Raw genomic sequence first — 19,402 nt, forward strand, 5'->3', positions numbered from 1 at the left:
AGGTTCTTTGTGGCGAAAGAAGGTTCTTCAGATTATAAAAAGGTAAGAAAGAGATGGTTCTTTAAAGAACCTTTGACTGAATGGTTCTTTGTGGAACCAAAAATGGTTCTTCTATGGCATCGCTTGAAGAACCTTTTGAAGCACCTATATTTTTAAGAGTGTATTCGCGCGATAACGGCTCTGTGTAGTTAATGCTGCTCCATGTGAAAGCCCGCAGGTGATGGAGATTTACCGCTGATTACAGAACCGGCTTTCTGACAAGATGCGCATTAAATATCACATGCGATTTATCGTGCAGCCCTACTTCCCAGTAAACATCCTTAAAACAAGACAGCATTTACTTGAGAAGCAACTTGCTTGGGACTTTTATTCAGAGAATGTATCTTGAATAGGTGTATTTTACATTGCTATTTGCTATAAGTTTGATTGTATCATATAATAATTGCTGTTAATATTATTCATCGTCTGTTTTATTACATCTTAAATTGATTTTTCCGTACTGCTGGTTCGTCTGGTCAGAGGAGAACTGGCCTCCCAAGGTTTTTTCTCCATTCTGTCACCGATGGAGTTTTGGTTCCTTGCCGCTGTCGCCTCTGGCTTGCTTAGTTGGGGACACTTCATTTCCAGCGATATCGTTGACATGATATTATTTAAACTGAGCTGGATGTTGACATCACTGAATTCAATGATGAACTGTCTTTAACTGAAAAATTTGTGTTTACTATTGTCATTTTGCATTATTGACACTATTTTCCTAATTAATGCTGTTCAGTTGCTTTGACACAATCTGTATAGTTAAAAGCGCTATATAAATAAAGGTGACTTGACTATTTCATCTTTTTTAAGCATAAATCTCACTCAATGGCTGTGCACTGGCCTCTGAAATCAGCTCTAGTAAAGCATCTCAACAGTGAATGCAGTGTGGAGCCAGTAGCACCAGACTGTCCTTCCAAGCTAATGCATTACTCCTGCTGTCTCTTACATTACCAACACTCACCATTATCCTCTCACCACACTACAGGCCTCTTTAGAAAAAGGAAATGCATTTTCAAGGGCTAAGGCATTTTCTTTGAGAACAAAATGTTCCTCAGCTGCTAAGCCTCCATTTTTAATTATAATCAAATAAAAGACCTTGTTTTAATTCTTTAAGCAATGAAAAGCGTTACTGATTTTTTTAAGTAGCTGAATTGCATGACATTATCAGACATTATGTTCAAAAACTCATTTGTGCAGCATGAGTCATTTGATAAGTTACTGCTTAACATAAAAACAAAGCAGCTCATAGTTTGGAGAACCGCCTCATCTTCATTAAGAGAGAAATCCTAATTATGCGTCTTTGCTAAATGACGAGCAAGGCATTAAAAGTCAATCTAAAAGCAATAAAATGAAATGTTTACCTTGAAATTGGCACATGCTCAGGAATAAATGTAATATTTATGCGTAGAGTCTCTTAATGGTTTAAAATGTAAGCTTTCATTCATTCTTTTTCCAAAGCAACAAAAACAACAACAAAAAACTTCCACAGAGTTTGGATTTGTGCTTAGAGCGCACTCTCTCTGTGTTCGCTGACAAGAAAATATGCAGCCGGCAGATGAAAGCCACAAGGAACTTTGACAATTGCACAAAGCTCTGTTGTGTTCTGCTCTGAGATGGCTGCCTTGGCCTGGATGGAAGGGTACAGCGCTGTTTGCTGTCAAAAGCTGCTTTATCATTCCAGAGCCTTCTGCCACAGACAACGCTTTAAACTGTCTGATTGTGCTGGCGTCTGCAGCGCTCCTTACGGACTCCACTATCCACACCTCATCATCTCAGCAAAGAGCCTGAGACCAGCGTTCCCCTCAGACGCATGGAGAGAACAGCGGTGGAGGGACAATGGAAGGGCATTGTGTGCTCACAGGTTCAGAGCTTGTAGTTTAGAGCTTTCATTGGGGCACATATAATGGAATTCCAATTTGACAAAAAAGGTACAATATACAACAGATGCCTTGTGTTATATTTCCTGTCCGGTAGATGAATCATCAGGGTTCCCACAAACTAACAAATGTCTTTTCCAGGCATTCATGATTATGAGAAGCTTTTTATAGAGCTTGCACTCATTTTTAGTCGATTAAATGTTTTAGAGCTGGATACTGACTTTCAAAAATAATTTTATACAGCAACTTAACTGCGTCAATAGCAATAAGAGTGACTACATAGTGTGTTGAGGTAGTGACTTACCTTTCAAAGGCTTGGGGAGGAAGTGTGCAGCGGGCTTGTTCTTTTTCACATGGTTGCCCTTCATGATCTCTCCTTCCTTGTTCAGGCCTAGGTACCAGCCCCTGCCCGACTGCTGCTGTCTATAGATCATGGAGGAGTACGTCACGTAATAGTTCTCAAACACTGACTCCTTAAACTTGCACTCTGGTGTGAAGTGTTCCTGAAGGGCAAAGGAGGGATGAGAAAAAAGATGCAAGATGAGGTTTGAAATTTCAAATCCTTTACGTGACACAATGGATAGTAAGAAGTAATATGGTGATACAAATATACGCAAAAGCAGTGTCTAGAGAGTAACTGTAAAATAATTGTATTTCTCAGGTTATTATGCAAAGACAACTATAAGCCATTTTATAGACCGATATCCCTGCAAAAGTATAAAACATATAACAACATCAACCAATGGCTTGAGTTTTGGGGTGGGACTATCTGTCTGTCCAACCAATGGCAGATGAGGGGGAAGGAGGAAAATCTGTTTGAAAATCATGGTTATTATAATTAACTAAAACTAAAACCAACAAAAAAATATTTTTTATAAAATAAATTAACTGAAATAAAATATACAAAGAATATTTTATTTCATGTAGAATTAAAGACATCTTTCACTTGCTTTCATTTAGTTTAACTTAATGTACTAAAATAAATAAAACTGAGATAAAACAAGAAAAAAAAAAAACTAAAATTTAGATAAAATCAATAAAAACTATATTGGCAAATAAAAAAATTACAAAAACATAACATAAAACATTAATAAAACTTTACATTTTAAATATAAATGGAAAATGTATTTTAAAAAATATTAATAAAACTACACCATTGTGGCATCTCAATGGTATTAAAACAATACTGAAAAAAAAAACAATCATTATTTTGCAACTCTACTTTAAATTAAGGCGAGACACCCCAGGTGAATAGGGTAAAAAACCACTAATAGATATCACCATACTTACAAATTTGACTGAATACATTAAGAATAAAAAACATTTGTTTGTATTTCATGTTTTCTGAAATGTTATGTTTAAATATGCAAATAAGGCGTCATCTTATTATATATTCACTAATTTGCATACATTTCTAGAACAAAAAAAAATTAATAACAAGCCAAAAAGCCAAAAATCTCAAAATTGCCAGGTGCTTAAAAAACTGATTTTGCCTGCAGTGTCTCGCCTTAATCAAAAAACAACTGTTAAATAAAAAACACTTTTGCATTTTTGTCCCTCTGCCATCCTCCTCACATAACTACTTCCCCTTTTATCTGCTTTTCCCCCTTAATAATCCTAACTCTTCTGTTATATGCATCCTCTCATTAGCACTTCCAAAAGCAATCTATGTTGCAGTGTTGTATAAACATGCTAATGGAGTTTGGGGATGGATGGCTCTTCAGCTCGGTCTATGGATCCGGTCCGTACTGAATGTGTGCGAGTACACCGTGCGCACTTCATTGAGTCATTATAAACATTCACCTCCCACTTGGCTTGATCCTGTATTGACTATGTGCTTTGTTAGGATATTGCAAACGGTGTAAGAGGGTGAAAAGATCAGAGACAGTGCATGGAGCAACAGCAATTTACGTTATTCTGCATGTCATCTGGCTAACTAATTGCTTTTCAAGAGGTGTCTAGCTCATTCGCCTGCCCAATAAATCATTCGAAATAAATCAATGCCTATGCAAAGCCACAACAACACACCCACTGCTCATGGATCCACACTTCCTGCTTATATACCAGCTAGTCCAGGCATGGTGAACCACGCAAAACTTAACTGGCTGAAACGTAACATATTTCTTACATCACTCTGAAGAAGTGCATGTACAATCCTGGTAAAAAATGCATTTAAGACTCATATTGATAATATTATATACATATGGATTTATAATGCTTGATTTTTCAAATCCATGTGCTCGTACCATATCCATCTATTTAAATGCAGGAGCGAAGTAAATGCAAACAGAAAGTCATTAGAAGAGGTTAGATTAATATCCACGCCGAGCCTTTGGGCTGCTGTTGCAGTAACTGAACGGCTCTGTTAAAATGGATTACAGAACCTCAGGGTCTTGTGGCTTTACTGTTTGGTGTGGCAAATGATGTGGAAATATTACAGAGAGAGCTGTAAATCAAATGATGTTTTTCATCAGAGCCAAGGGAAGAAAGAAACGGTAAATAATCTTTGTGTCGCTCTGCAAACATCACTAGGGGAAAGTGTTCAGTGTTTCAGCTCTGAGAGCTTGATGCACTTAAAAGGAAAATCTACAGCAGGTTTGAGATTTATACAGGAGACAACAGATTAAATAACAGCAAATGATGTTATTTCATCTCGCTACCTCCATGAATTGACATAAGTGTGTTTGCACATAAATATTGTGGCTACAATTTCAGTATCTGTGACAATCAAGCATAAGCTAACCAGACATGAGATGCTAAAATCTCTTCCGTCTAAATCTGAGTTTGTTAATCAAGACATTTTAAAAACAGCTTGAGGTCTCCAGCATTGTGCTGAACCGCTCCAGTGAAAGCTCGTTGGTCTGAAATCTAGTGCAACATAACTCTATTAAACATGAAATATCTTCTGTTTGGCTGTGATTGTTCTTAAGCATGATTTGCGAACTTCATGATAAAATTATTCATTTGAAAAATATTCAGAAAAAATGTAAAAGATTTCATAATCATTTTGGAGATTTCAGCCTTATATAGATACTTTTAAAGTAAAAAGAAAAAAGTTTGGCATCAGTAAGTTTTATTTTATTTATTTTTTTAAATATCATACTCACCAAGGCTGATATTGTGAAATATTATTGCAATTTAAAAAATAAATCTGTTTTATTTTAATATATTTAAAAATATAATTTATTCCTGTGATGGAAAAGCTGAATTTTCAGAATTTTCCATTACTTCAGTGTCACATGATCCTTCAAAATGTGGATGTGGATATGGTGCATGAAATTTTTTAATTATCATCAATGTTGAAAACAGTTGTTTTGATTCATAATTTTTGTGGAAACCTTTATACATTTTTTTCAAGATTCTTTGAGGTTTGATCAAACTTTATATTTGATGAATGTAAAGTTAAAAGGAACATAATTTGTTTCAATAAATAAATCTTTTTTTAACATTATAAAGGTCTTTATTTTCCCTTTTGATCAATTTAATGAATCTTGCTGAATAAAAGTATTGATTTATTTCCAAAAAAAAAAATTATATATATATATATATATATATATATATATGATAAGTAAATAATACAATTTTTATTTTCGATTGAACTTTCTCTTTATACATTTTTTCCACTGATTATGGTGGCCATTTTTGGCAACGGTAAGAACGCAACAAAATTGTATGATCAATAAAGGCTGGAATACTTTGTCTGTTCACATACTGTGTAGAGTATGTTTCACATTTCTGAAATCAAGGCAAGCCCTCAAAAAAAGTCTCCTGTTGCTTGTTGCAATTTACAATGAAGAGATACACTACCGTTCAAAACTTTGGGGTCAGTACTTTCAAAACTTTGGGGTCATATATATATATATATATATATATATCCTACTGACCCCAAACTTTTCAACAGTAGCGTACATGTGTACATTATGTGCTTAGCAAAAAGCTGCTCAGGTGTGTTACCAAGACAGCTACAGAGTGCACTGGCTGCCTTAAAGGGAATTTGTAACAAACATAGATATACAGCTATTGTAGCAGCAATGCTGAGAATGTCCCTTCGTCACGTATCCATAAAAGTCCTGAACTCTCACTCTCATCACAGGACGCTCTGTTTCCCAGCCGGCCTGGGGCCAACAGGAGCGCTCCAATGTTCAACGTACAGGCTGGAGTCGTCCCTCTGCTCCGGGTGACTCACACAGACACTGAGCTCCCACACACACTGACAGGAACACTCCTGATGTCACAGACCAGCCGTGACATCGCACCTCCTCTGGGACAGGCTGTCGGCCCAGCTCTGAGCGGCATCCCGTAAACATCCCGAAAACAGAAAGCGGTTGGGAAGTGTGAACGTTAAAAGGATTTGCACTCTTCAGCCTGATGAGAAAGTTTGATTACGTGTGAGATCCTACGAGCAGACACGCAGGGGCAGATCTGGGATCGATACTTCACCTGAGATAAACATCATCAAGATGTTAGATGTATCTTTGGTCAGCTATCAGCACTGTGGTAAGGACACTCTGTTGGGTTCAGTCAGGGTGAGAACTTAAAGTAAGGATGCATCTCATCTCATCTCATCTCATCCATGCTTCCAGTCAGAAGAAACGCTCCCTCACAGACATCCTGTATCTCTCAGTTCAAATAAATTACTGCTATATTTTGTGCCTCGTATACAGCTATTCTGTTAATGTCTTAGCTGAAGGTCATAATAATTAGCTACGACCAAATGGAGCACAAAAACATTATGTAGAGCGGCTCTCAATAATGACTGGATTGCATTCAATCTTATCAGGAATAATTAATCATAATTATCATAATAAACAAAAACAAAAGAGTGAAATGTTGAGAGGATGAGGGCAGGAAACGGGAATGACTCTAAATGGCAGACGCTAACCACCATATCCATAAAACACAAAAACATAATGCCTCTCTAAATGACATTCCCAGCAAAGGTTTGAACAAATAAAGGTTCTAAAATAGTAAATATGGTATATGGCTATGAAATTAAATAAGCAATGTGAGCTTCGACATATTTCATTTTAAATGTTCAAGTTGGCAGACAAAATACCTTTCTAACCCTACAAAGACAAAACAGTCAAGACTACTGATTATATAGAATTAAAAACAACTCAATTTAATTCAATTTACAGTATGAAAAAGTTAGGTGTCAGTAAGATAATGCCCACTAGGGCTGAGTTGAATTGATCAAAAAGCATGTAAAAACAATATTATTGCGAAATATTACCACAATTTAAAATGTTCTATTTTAATATATTTAAAATGTCATTTATTCCCGTGATGCAAAGCTGAATTTTCAGCAGTCATTATTCCAAGCTTCAGTGTCCCCATGATCTTTCAGAAATCATTTTTTATTTGACCCCTTAACTGTCACTCACATTTTTGAACATAGACATGAAAGTGCATGATCCAAACGTACATTTTTATAATTCATGAACGAAAACATTTTGTAACATGATATTGATGTACCCTTTTCATGGTAATGCAATGTTTGATTTTAAAATGGGTTTCAAAGGATGAATTTTGAGATTTAAAGTTTTCAATTGATATATAATTTCTGATGATTTCTAAAGTGTGACCAACGACTTTTTTTGACAAAAGGTCAGAACTCCTGTTACGATGTCGATTTTTGAGGTGCACTCTTGTCATAAATTAATCTATTACCTTTCCTACATCAACAAAATCATTGGTAAAATATCTATTTAGGAGTCTTAGACCTTTCCAATGATATATAGTTTGTAATGATTAGATTAGGATTTAATTGTAATATAATGAAGTAAACTTAGGCGTCCCACAGAGGGGACGGGTGACAGTTAAAGGGTTTTAAATCATTTTTATTTTTAATATTTTTGTGGAAACAGTTTTTTCCCCAGGATTCTATGATCAACATTTTTTGAAAGAGTGTTTATTTGAAATAGAAATCGTGTAAAATTATAAATGTCTTTACGATCACTTTTGATCAATTTAATATATATTTGCTGAAAACATTTTTTTTTAATAATAAAAAACTTGCAGACCGCACAAACTGAATGTAAGTGTATTTGAATAGCACATTTCATAATTGCTCCAAAGCAGCTTAAAACAAACAAACAAACAAACACACACACACACACAGAAAAATAAATAAAATAATTAAAAATGAAGGTAATTTATAAAAATGAACAAATAAATAATATTCTCATTTCCAATAAAAAGAAAAAAAGCATCAGACTTTTGTAACTAGTGTCTAATTTCATGTGTTAATATCTCTTACTTTCTCCATGTGGAGAAAGAAAAACACTGTTTATAATTATGCTAATGTATGAAAAATTATTTGTGTTCCGAATGAAACCAATCTTAGGCTCGCATCTGGACTGTGGTTCACTAATTGGTGACCGCTGCTTTAAGGGCTGGTCCTGGAACAATTAACGGACACAACTGACTTAAAGATTAATGAATCATATTCATCTATTAATGCTGAAATTCAACACAATCTTCCTCCTCTGCTTTTTAAGATAAATTCATTATTTCCTATGGTTTGTCAGAACCATGAGACTAAGGCCATTCAGCATCAACAAAGAGGCACAATGCATTACCACAAGTGCATAACAGTATTGATTTAATAACCAAGGTGCAGTTCAATTTCAGAGACAAAGCCTCTATTTTGCATGCAATTGTGGTATACTAGGTCCACACATATGTGATGTGGGTGTAAACAACATGCTACAGTACTCTTTCTCTAAATGGACATAAGAACTATTAGCATCACTGGCTAAGACAAGAAAGTACCACAATATCATGCACAGTACAAATGTTCTTGTACCTCCGTGCACACAGAGAAGGAGAAGAGCTGTTATATCTCAGAGGCATTACCACATACTGTAACACGGCTTCCAGATGGAGTATGTTAGATGAGAGGTGCACAGTGCAGAAACGGCAAACACATTTTCCTAATTGTCCATGCCATTTTATCACCAACACTGATGAAAATTGCAGCAAGCAGTGGCATCATTTAAAAACGCTGGAGAACCACTATATACAGTACATAGAAACACAGCAGATATTTTTGGGAACCCGCTGTGTCTTGTGGAGAACAGAGGGAGGCAGTTTTATCTAATTTCCACACATATACTTGCGGCAGTGCTGAGAATGAGGAGTGAAACAAAGAAAAGTCAGATAATGTGCACTCTGATGGGGCGAGTTACATTAATCTCTCATTTAGCTCTACAGTATACCCCCGTTTATTTATTGTTGCTTTGTTGGCTTAATAGAATGAATATTCCATCTATCTGTCGCCACATGGGAAAAAAACACTTTCATTTAGTGATACACTGAAAAATTTGGCAACTGAAAATATTCGACCAAAATGGCAAAAATAAATAAATGTAATTTTGAGCCGAAATAGTTTTGGAGGGCCAAAATAATTGACTGAAACAGTTTGAGAGGCAGCTCATTGCCTGAAGAACTCTACTAGGGCCCTATGAAATCGGTTTTCTTTCCTTCCAAATTCCATTTTTTTCCATTTTAATTTTTCTGTTTTCTGTTTTTTTCCCATTTAAATTTGCTGGTACTCTGTTTTAATGGGTAAGTAAAATTGTATTAATCAAAAAGCACATCTAATTAATTGAAATCAGAAACTTACAATATTAAATATCAATTTATTAAAAGTTTAACAAAAAAAGGCCCTATGAAATGTTTAATTTGTCAAATTCTTTTTTTATACCAAATTGTGTTTTTCCATCATTTTTCTGGATTCCATTTTAATGGTTTAATTAACTATTAAAAATCAAAAGCATCTCTAATTAATGTATTTTATAAAATTATTTATTATTATTTTATTTATTTTTTCCCCCTGAAATACTGTGTTGTGTATTTACATTTTCTGCTAAATAATTGCTAAATATTTTTTCTGGTAAATATTCCTTTAAAACAATGTTTTAATAATTATTTTATTTTTAGTAGCAGTACTATCATTACATTAAGTAATATTTCTGTCACGGTTTCTTCAAGTTAAACCGAACTTTTATTTTGACGAGTTATTGTGAAGACCTTTAGGTTTCTGTTTTTATGTGATATGACGATAGTTTTACTCAAAAGAAACAGTAAAATGTTCATGAAGTGACTCTCAGAGCAGTTCAAGAGATTATGTTCATGTGTTCATATACTCATATATTGAGGCGGCAGAGGCTTAAAACAGTGTGTGTAGTAAATGAAACTGTGCATCTGCACCATTTATTCACACAGAGACATGCAGGATTCACATTTAAATGGTATTTTGCAAGTCGATGTGAAGGGTACTTTTAATGTACCCATCCAAAATTTTACAAATTCCGTGACATTCCGCCTAATACTGTAAGTTCTGATTTTATGACTGGATTCCGCAATTCCATCTGTGTTTCCGCATGTAATGTAATTACAAAACCTTATTTTCCGTTTCCGTTTTCAGTGAAACCGAATGAAAACATTGATTTTAGTGTTTTGCTAATAAATAAATTTTGGTGAATTATTAATTTAATTTAAATTCAGTTTAAATTATGTATTTATGTTGTAGGTTATAATAAACTGACCAACAACCCATTAACTGAAGTATCAAATACTCACTTTTCAAAGCCAATTTTTATTTGCATTAGACAAGTATTAATTTTGGCGAGTGACTTGACCTGGGCTCCAGCTGTTTCTCTGTACTGTCCCTAACCACATGACTAATCTATCCTCCTAACAGCTGAGTAAAAGAGAGCAGATATTGAGGTGTTGTAGTGCTTTGTGTTCGAGCTGATTCTATCTCCAAGTGTAATTATATCAGGAGCTGCAGTCATGCTGTTGCCAGCTCACTGATTCGTATCTAATATCTTTTCCTCTGACAGGGGAAATCCCGCATTGCCCCTCCCTCCCTTCTCCCAAAGGGCTTCCCCCTCCCAGACGGAAAAGCAGGAGGAGATGTTTGTGTGTGCGCTAGAAACAGATAGTGTTTTTACTTGGTCTTCATATATGTCTAAGTGCTCTATCTTCTGCCATCCGCTCAGCTCTCTCCCTCCATCTGATATTTTCTTTTCCATCCTATTTTTCCCTTATTGCTTTTCTCTCTCTTGATCCATCTTCCATCAGATCCTCCCTCTGTCTTTCAATATCTTTTTCAAAAACTAACCTTATTTATTTTCGCCTCTCCCACCCTCTTCTCCATTTTTCTCTAAGATTCTTGCTTTTTCAGCTTCTGTACAGTATACCTCTCCCCATACCCTCTCTCCATCTGTCTCATTACTTTACCCGCTCTCCCTCTTCCAACTCCAATCCCATTTATGGAAAAGAAGTAAATGGGGAAGCTGACAGAATCTATTCCAGTCAGAGGCTGTTCCTTCCTGCTCGGTGCAGTACGGATGCCTGGTAACCAGGTCTCTCCACCTGTACCTCATTCTTCCCTCTGCCTCAACCACCCATCTGAATAATTGAATCATCATTGAAGCTCAAGATGTCTCAAATGAGAGAGTCGTACTGCTAATGGCACTAACTTTACCGAGAAGAATACCACAGGACTACGGTTTTCCTTTTTCAGCTTCTTGTCAAGTTAATGTGAACTGCTGTTCAAAACCTATTTTACTTCTGTAATGTGACATATTTCAAAGTGCAACAGGATACTAAATAAGAAATTAATGTAGGACAAGACTTGATTTTATTTAATCAGCATTTGATTGGACTGTGGGTGTTATATACCATAATGGTGCCAGACTGAATGAGAGTTTTCCATAACAGTGCCTAAAAAGACACTCCCAAAAGATATTCCCAATAGCCTGGGAAGCCTACAAATGTTTTAGAGGAGCATAAAATATTTCACAATAATACATTTCACAATCCACTGCAATATATCTCAATTCTTTAGTTAGTCTATCAAGTCACCAAGACTCAAACACAAGTTGATGGGACATTGAGGGAACAAATAGGGTACTAGTGACAAACTAAACATCATGAGGAATTTAGTTTTCTAATCATTCTCTATGGTATTTGCAATTTGGTAATGTCTAAATAATAACAGATTGTCATAAAACAGTTTAATCGAACATATTTAATAGTTCTTAAAACAAAAGATACAGGATTTATATATAACTGCTTTAAAGAGAAGGCATGGGACATTGACGTGTACTGTATTTGTAGAAAGTGTTCTATAAGGTCTGAATTGTCCCCTTGCAGTGTCGCTTATGACCACTACAGCAGGCTACCGTGTCTGTGCTCTATTTGTGGACTTCTAATATTGATGTGCCTGTCCCTGCCTGCTCTTAATGACCTAACACTAAACTGATTTTCGACTTCAAATGCGCCTGCAGAGCAGCTCACAGGACAGCCTGCACGTCGCCAGTGTGCACTGACTGCCATCTGATCAACTGATCATTTGTAATATGTTGTGATTAAACCATTTATATTTGCATGGTTGTTTTAATATTTGATGCGTTCACTGATCAAACAACAGGTATTACCATTAAACAGCTTAGCATTGAATCAAGTGGTTTGGTTTATTAAACGTAAAGAGAAAGTGTGCAGAGAACAGAAGATATGTTTAATTGATTTCCTCTCTCCCACTCACTGTCACACTACATTTGCACGCAGACATACAGATGCACCCATGCATGCATTCTCTTTCTATATATTCTTTTCTACCTTCTGATCACAAACACACAGATTGCAAAAACACACAATGGTTTTTTTTAGCATGTTGCATTGCGGTTTCTAGGGTTCTCTGGATGCTCACTGACAGAATAAAAATTCAGATTCGAGTAATATTCTTGTGCATGAAAACCTGGTTAGAGAGCTCCATATGAGAGAACCTTGGAAAGAATTAAAACTTTACAACTACATGCAATGGGTCAGCTGAGGTTAAACGCCCTCGCTATGCTTTCAAGTGAAAAAGAATTCATTCATGGACTGCCAGATCTCAAAAGAGAGGAAAAAAAGGTTATTGTGCAAAGTTCTTTTCTTTAACGTGAACTGCACTGGTGAGTCAGCATGACTTAATTCTGTACTTCTGAATGACCGTGTTGTAGTAAAAGTGCTGAATTGTAGGATACTGCTTTATGACATGTAATGGTTGATTTGGCTTGTAGTAGACCAAATTAATTGAACATCATTCACTATATTCCATTTGCCATTGGTTTATTTAGAATTTGGCCACACTTATTATATTTGCACAGCTGTGGATAATCAATGTGGCCATTTCCAATGCATTTTAGCTTCACATGTAATAACTATGGATGCTTTTGTGTGTGTACACATTGTGTTTGTCTACTAACTGATTGGTTCTTTATTTATTGAGGGGCACAGACACCACTGGATTATAAAGTTCAATTCACTTTCATGAATCAGCCCAAATTTTCTATATTAATGAATAGATTCAAAACAAAGATTAAATTATTAATTTGCATTATTGGTCAAAATGGTCATGGAAATCTAATTTGTCATTTTTAAATAAAAAATATGTGAGATAGGCTAAATAATGCTGTTTTTGAACATTTATTGCTTTATTTGTATACATTTTAATTATTTATATTCTTAAACTTAAGAAAAATATGTATCTTACATAGTTTTTATTTTACTTCTAGCATGAAAAAATTTGAAACACTAATTTAAATCAGCATATTAATTCTAAAATGCTGATTTGGTGCTCAAGTAATATGTTGAAAACAGTTGTGCTGCTTCACATGTTTGTGGTAACTGTGATGCATTTTTTTCAGGATTCTTTGATGACTAGAATGGCATGTATTTGAAATAGAATCATTTGCAACATCTTAAATGTCTTTTAATCAGTTTAATGTATCCTTGCTAAATAAAATTATTAATTTCTAAAAAAATTAAATAAAATACTGACCCCAAAACATTTGAATGGTAGTGTACTGTATATATAACTAAGGACAAAATACAGAAAAACACAGACAAGGGGAAATTAAAATCTACGATGAAAACTACAAACAGAAACAGGTGTAAACCCTCCCAACAGAACAAGAGCCACTTCAAACCTCTCATACGTCACTCACTACAGTACCTAATCTCCATTGATTGGGGATTTCCCAACATCACTGGTGTGTGATTGGCTGGCTGTGTGGCTCCATAGCAGCAGACATAAAGAGCCAGTGAAGGGGGATAAAAAAAACCAGAAGTGCGCGCACACACACACATTACAAGAACACAGAGAGATTTCAGAATTACAGCACATTAAATCATTAAAAGACCTTATAATACTGTTTAGATTACTGTAATACCACACACTCAGTATCCTTCACCCATAATCACCAACCACTTATGCCAGCTGAAAGCTCTCCACCACTGTGTAAGCGCTGTATTGATTGGGGATTTCCCAACATCACTGGTGTGTGATTGGCTGGCTGTGTGGCTCCATAGCAGCAGACATAAAGAGCCAGTGAAGGGGGATAAAAAAAACCCAGAAGTGCGCGCACACACACACATTACAAGAACACAGAGAGATTTCAGAATTACAGCACATTAAATCATTAAAAGACCTTATAATACTGTTTAGATTACTGTAATGCCACACACTCAGTATCCTTCACCCATAATCACCAACCACTTATGCCAGCTGAAAGCTCTCCACCACTGTGTAAGCGCTGGATTACTTCACAGAGCTACAGTATACTCAATAACATCAGCACATTCTGCTTTCATTCACCCAAAAATCGCCTCTCATGTCCATATTATTGAACATTTCACAAAATTGTATATTCGATATTGGACAATTACAATGGAATGCAACTGAAGGAAAGCTTTTAAAATGGAAATGAATACAGGGAGCAAATGGAGATGAATGTTTAAAGACTTATGTGTATTAACACTCTCCAGGCTAACGGTTACAGCCAGAATAAAATATTAACACCTACAGAACCTTGCTGTGCTGTCACTCAAAGAAGCGTTAAATATAGCCTCCGTCCTTCTGCCGTCGACCAGGATGCCACACGGTGACACAATGTTACTGTTGTTGAGAACAGAGCTTTAATTTAATGAGCACTCCGGCACATATGTTTTCATTACAGATGCTGAAGCACACATCATTAAAGTCACTGAGAGGGAACAGAGAACCGCCGTGAATTACAGTGTGCTTGAGGTCGGGATGTGCAGTAGCTGTATGTGTGTGTGTTTAGATCCCGTTGCTTCTCTATCATCCCCAAAGGCTCCTGCTGGATATGTTACAGCTGTATCACACCTAATGTTATGATCAGATTACATGCTTTTGTCAGACTTCGTGTGAGAGTCTCTTGTCTTGTTTGTCTTTCTCCCACCTGCTGTGAGCGAGTTCAGCCCAAAGCGTCCTGAAAACAGCACTACGCAGGACAGATTCGATGGCAACAGGTTTGCAGCATGGATGAGCGAGCTGCTGGAAAAACACTGCTCCTGGACTAGGTATGTAGAAAAATATTGATTTTCAAAATTAACTAGTTAGTGTGTTGTTTGAATGACTAGTCAACTAATTTGGAAAAGGATTTTGTTCTTTTCAGAAAAATAAGCAATTTTTATGGTAAAATTTGTATTATTTTTAATTTGACATATCCCAAAAAAAGGGAACTAAACACACACACATACAGCTACTGCACATCCCGACCTCATCATCCAATAATTTACGTGTCAAAATTAGTGAGGTTCACATCTTTTTATTATTATTATTTTCTTTTTTATTTTCACTATACACTACTGTTTTTTTTAAATAAAATTAATACATTTATTTTGCAAAGATGGATTGAACCGATCAAAAGTAACAGTAAAGACATTTAAAATGTTACAAAATATTTCTGTTTTCAAATAAATTCTTCTGAATCCTGAATTCAGTTCCTTTGAATCCTGAAAAATACACCACAGTTTCCACACAAATATTAAGCAACAAAACTGATTTCATCATTAAAAATAATAAGAAATGTTTCTTAAACAGCTCAGCATATTAGAATGATTTCTGAAGGATCATGTGACATTGAAGACTGGAGAAATGGCTACTGAAAATTCAGTTTTGCATCACAAGAATAAATTACATTTTAAAATATATTACAATAGAAAACAGGTCATTTAAATTATAATAATATTTCAGGTCATACATTATTTTAAGATCCATTTTTCACTATTAACTAACTATTAACTATGACTTTTGCCTCAAACTCCTAATTACTGCTCATTAATAGTTAGTAAGGTAGTTGTTAAGTTTAGGTGTTGGGTAGGATTAAGTATGCAGAATATATGCTTTATAAGTACTAATAAACAGCCAATATGCTAGTAATACTCATGCCAATAAGCAACTAGTTAATCATGAGAATTGGTCCCCATACTAAGGTGTTACCATATTTCATAATATTACTATTTTTACTGTACATAAAGTAAATGCATCCTTGGTGAGCACAAGAGACTTCCTTCAAACACTTAAATAAATTACTGACCTTAAACTTTTTACTGGTACTGTGTGCATCTGTGTAAAATCTAGAGAAAATAGTAAACTTTACTAATATTGTCTAGTTGGTCAATGGACTCAATTAGTTGATTCATAACAATCTTTCTCAGGCAACATCTGCTTCCTGTATTTTTTCCTCAGTGATCCTTCTCCAAAGCTTAGTGTCCAATCATTACACTGTTATTCATAATATGGAGGATTTCTGTCAGCCTCGAGATTGAGGTTGAGTGAGAGAGTGTGTTGTTGTTGTTGAGACTGTGTATTCGTTTGTGCCCGCTCTCTCCTGCCAGACAAGACGAGCTCCAGTAATGCCAACCACATAGTGAAATTCTGACATTCGTCTTGCAGCAGAAGTTTGGTAGGTAGGTTACAGCATTATTCATGTCTTCACACAGGTAATCAATGCTGGGATGTAGGCTGCCTGTTCAGCATATTTTCACAAGTTTCTAAATGTTTCAGTATTTCGATATTAGTCATCTTTACAATGAAAGCCATGTTACTCAATTAATGCACTGGGAAAACTCATCCTATTTCAGAGAAATGCTTGACAACTGAACGCATTGATGATTCATAGTATTTTGCATGTACTTTTAAACATTAAGAGCAATTACAAGCAGTCCTCCATATGTATTTTGCTAATTAAGGATGATTACATGTGTGCTTATGAAAGCAGAGAGTCTCATCTATCTTTCGCTGAAGCTGAACAAAATGATTGGGACTGGTGTTGTCTTGCAGCAGAAGTTTGGTAGGTAGGTTACGGCATTATTCATGTCTTCACACAGGTAATCAATGCTGGGATGTAGGCTGCCTGTTCAGCATATTTTCACAAGTTTCTAAATGTTTCAGTATTTCGATTTTAGTCATCTTTACAATGAAAGCCATGTTACTCAATTAATGCACTGGGAAAACTCATCCTATTTCAGAGAAAGGCTTGACAACTGAACGCATTGATGATTCATAGTATTTTGCATGTACTTTTAAACATTAAGAGCAATTACAAGCAGTCCTCCATATGTATTTTGCTAATTAAGGATGATTACATGTGTGCTTATGAAAGCAGAGAGTCTCATCTATCTTTCGCTGAAGCTGAACAAAATGATTGGGACTGGTGTACATTTCCACAACCCACATACTGCCTTGCCTGCATCACCATAGTAACCAAGATGAATGCCAGAGCACCGACATTTCGTCTGGTAGAGGCAGGCGGAAGGTCAGGACTGTGAGGGGGTGAGGAGGGCAAAGTTCGGCCCGACCACAGCCAGTAAACAAACATCTCTAAGCCATCCACCCTGTAATCACGCCACTTAGCGTGACGGGCTGCGCATAATCTAAACTACGAGAGTAGATCTGAGGTTATGAAAACATCTTGAGATATTTGTCACAGCTGTAACTTAACTCATTTTCTGACAGCATGCCATATGGAGAGAGGGTGTGAGACTAGCGCACAGTGGAGGCTTCATCTGTTTATATGGGTAAATCTGTGAAACACTGTGCCGAACTCTTGGGAGTGACAGTTTTTTCAGCGCAGTAAGGGGTTCGGGAGCAGGAACGTATCTTAAAGGCTATGTGACCATTTGATCTTGGGTCACAAGGAGGTCTGTTTATCTGGAGTGTCTGATATCATGATTTGGCAGGAGATGAGAGTTGGGTGCGCTGGTGGAGTGAGTGTTAATGACTAGAGCTCAGGTGTTGGTCTGAGAGCAGCAGTTTGGTGTGACTTTCCCCTCTTGATTTAAAACAGCTGAATGAGTGAAGTATAGTATGCATAAACAAACATCTACATTAGAAAGTTGCAGTTACTTACTGATGTATACAGGTAGCCCTCGCTGTTCATGGCCAGATAGAGTTTGGTCTGAACTCCTTGGATAGCCACCACTCGCAAGCCAACCGGGATGAGGTTGAACATGGCTGTATAGGAAACAAAGAAAAGTCATATATTTGATGTTAGGGGAAGTGAAAATAAAGCAAGCCTGGAGCATTTTACATTCCCAAAATGCACCCCATGATCTGGTCCATTTGAAGTGTTCACATACAAAGCAAATTCTTGCACAACTAATAAAGTGTCATCCAGAGACAGGCATAACGCAAAATATGCAAGCAACATGAGTCTGAGAATGCAGAGTGCAAGCTTACGTTTCTCATCAGCATCATGTCAGCCACGCTGGCATTCTGTCCAGTGTCCACTCACATACACTTCATCAACACAGCGTCCGACTCACCAGAATCCGCAACGATTACTAACACTCCAGTACAAACACCCTAGAAATGCTTTAGCAACTCTCTAGAACGCAACCAGCTAGCATCTATCTGACAGTCTTTGTCTATTTGTGTAACAACTGTATGGACTGTATAAGCTTCAAGCCAACATCAAAGTGTACCTAACTACAAGTAGTTGGGTTTAGGGATGTTCATTCCGGTTAATTTTCCTGACCGTTACTTGTTGAATGAATGAATTAATTAATTAATGAATTTCACACATCGTCAAATTATCCCGCACATGCAGCACTTCTGAGAACAGAGAAAAACTAAATAAAATAACAAATAAAATGAATAAAATAAATAGGCCTACACTAAATATTGTTCAATTAAATAATTAACATTAAGATGACAAAACGAAAACACACTTAAACCTTCTATGCATCTTAAAGAACCGAGTCTTTTTTTTTTCCGTCAGACATAAAAATAAATAGCAGGCCTACCGCAGTGCACAATGTGTCTAGTTTTTATAAACTGACCATTACCGCCCGCTCTCCCGCGCCTCTCCCACATGTGTGTGTTCCGCTTTCACATGTGTGAAATCGCTCTTGAATGGGCTCGCTGTTCACTTTCGATTTCGCGTTCACACGCACTCTGTGTAAAGGAGCACGTCTAATCTTACAAGATCAGATATTTGTAATTGAGTTCAGGATCTGCTGAGCAGCAAATACTCCAGCATGGTCTGTCAGTCATATATCCTATACTACTCTCGACCCGTGATCAGTCAATACTTTAAAAAAATTACCTTTTAAACAGTTTAAACTGATAGTATTAATCGGTCAATTTTTTTAAAACTTTCGGTTAATGGTTAAGCGGTTAATAT

General features: G+C 36.1%; 1 protein-coding gene across 5 annotated transcripts in view; it reads right to left on the reverse strand.

Annotated features, from left to right (window-relative positions):
• LOC107601138 (fibroblast growth factor 13) overlaps positions 1-19,402 on the reverse strand; it is a 152,486-nt gene that overhangs the window by 4,721 nt on the left and 128,363 nt on the right. For all 5 annotated transcript variants that reach the window (XM_016293193.1, XM_016293192.1, XM_016293191.1 and 2 more), the window contains 2 exons: positions 18,128-18,231; positions 2,218-2,416 (listed from right to left, as the gene is read on the reverse strand). In XM_016293193.1, the coding sequence (XP_016148679.1) occupies positions 2,218-2,416; positions 18,128-18,231 (303 nt within the window). The remainder of the gene's footprint in view (positions 1-2,217; positions 2,417-18,127; positions 18,232-19,402) is intronic.

The sequence above is a fragment of the Sinocyclocheilus grahami genome, unplaced genomic scaffold (genome assembly GCF_001515645.1).
Source record: "Sinocyclocheilus grahami isolate Dianchi unplaced genomic scaffold, SAMN03320097.WGS_v1.1 scaffold299.1, whole genome shotgun sequence".
NCBI lineage: Eukaryota > Metazoa > Chordata > Actinopteri > Cypriniformes > Cyprinidae > Sinocyclocheilus > Sinocyclocheilus grahami.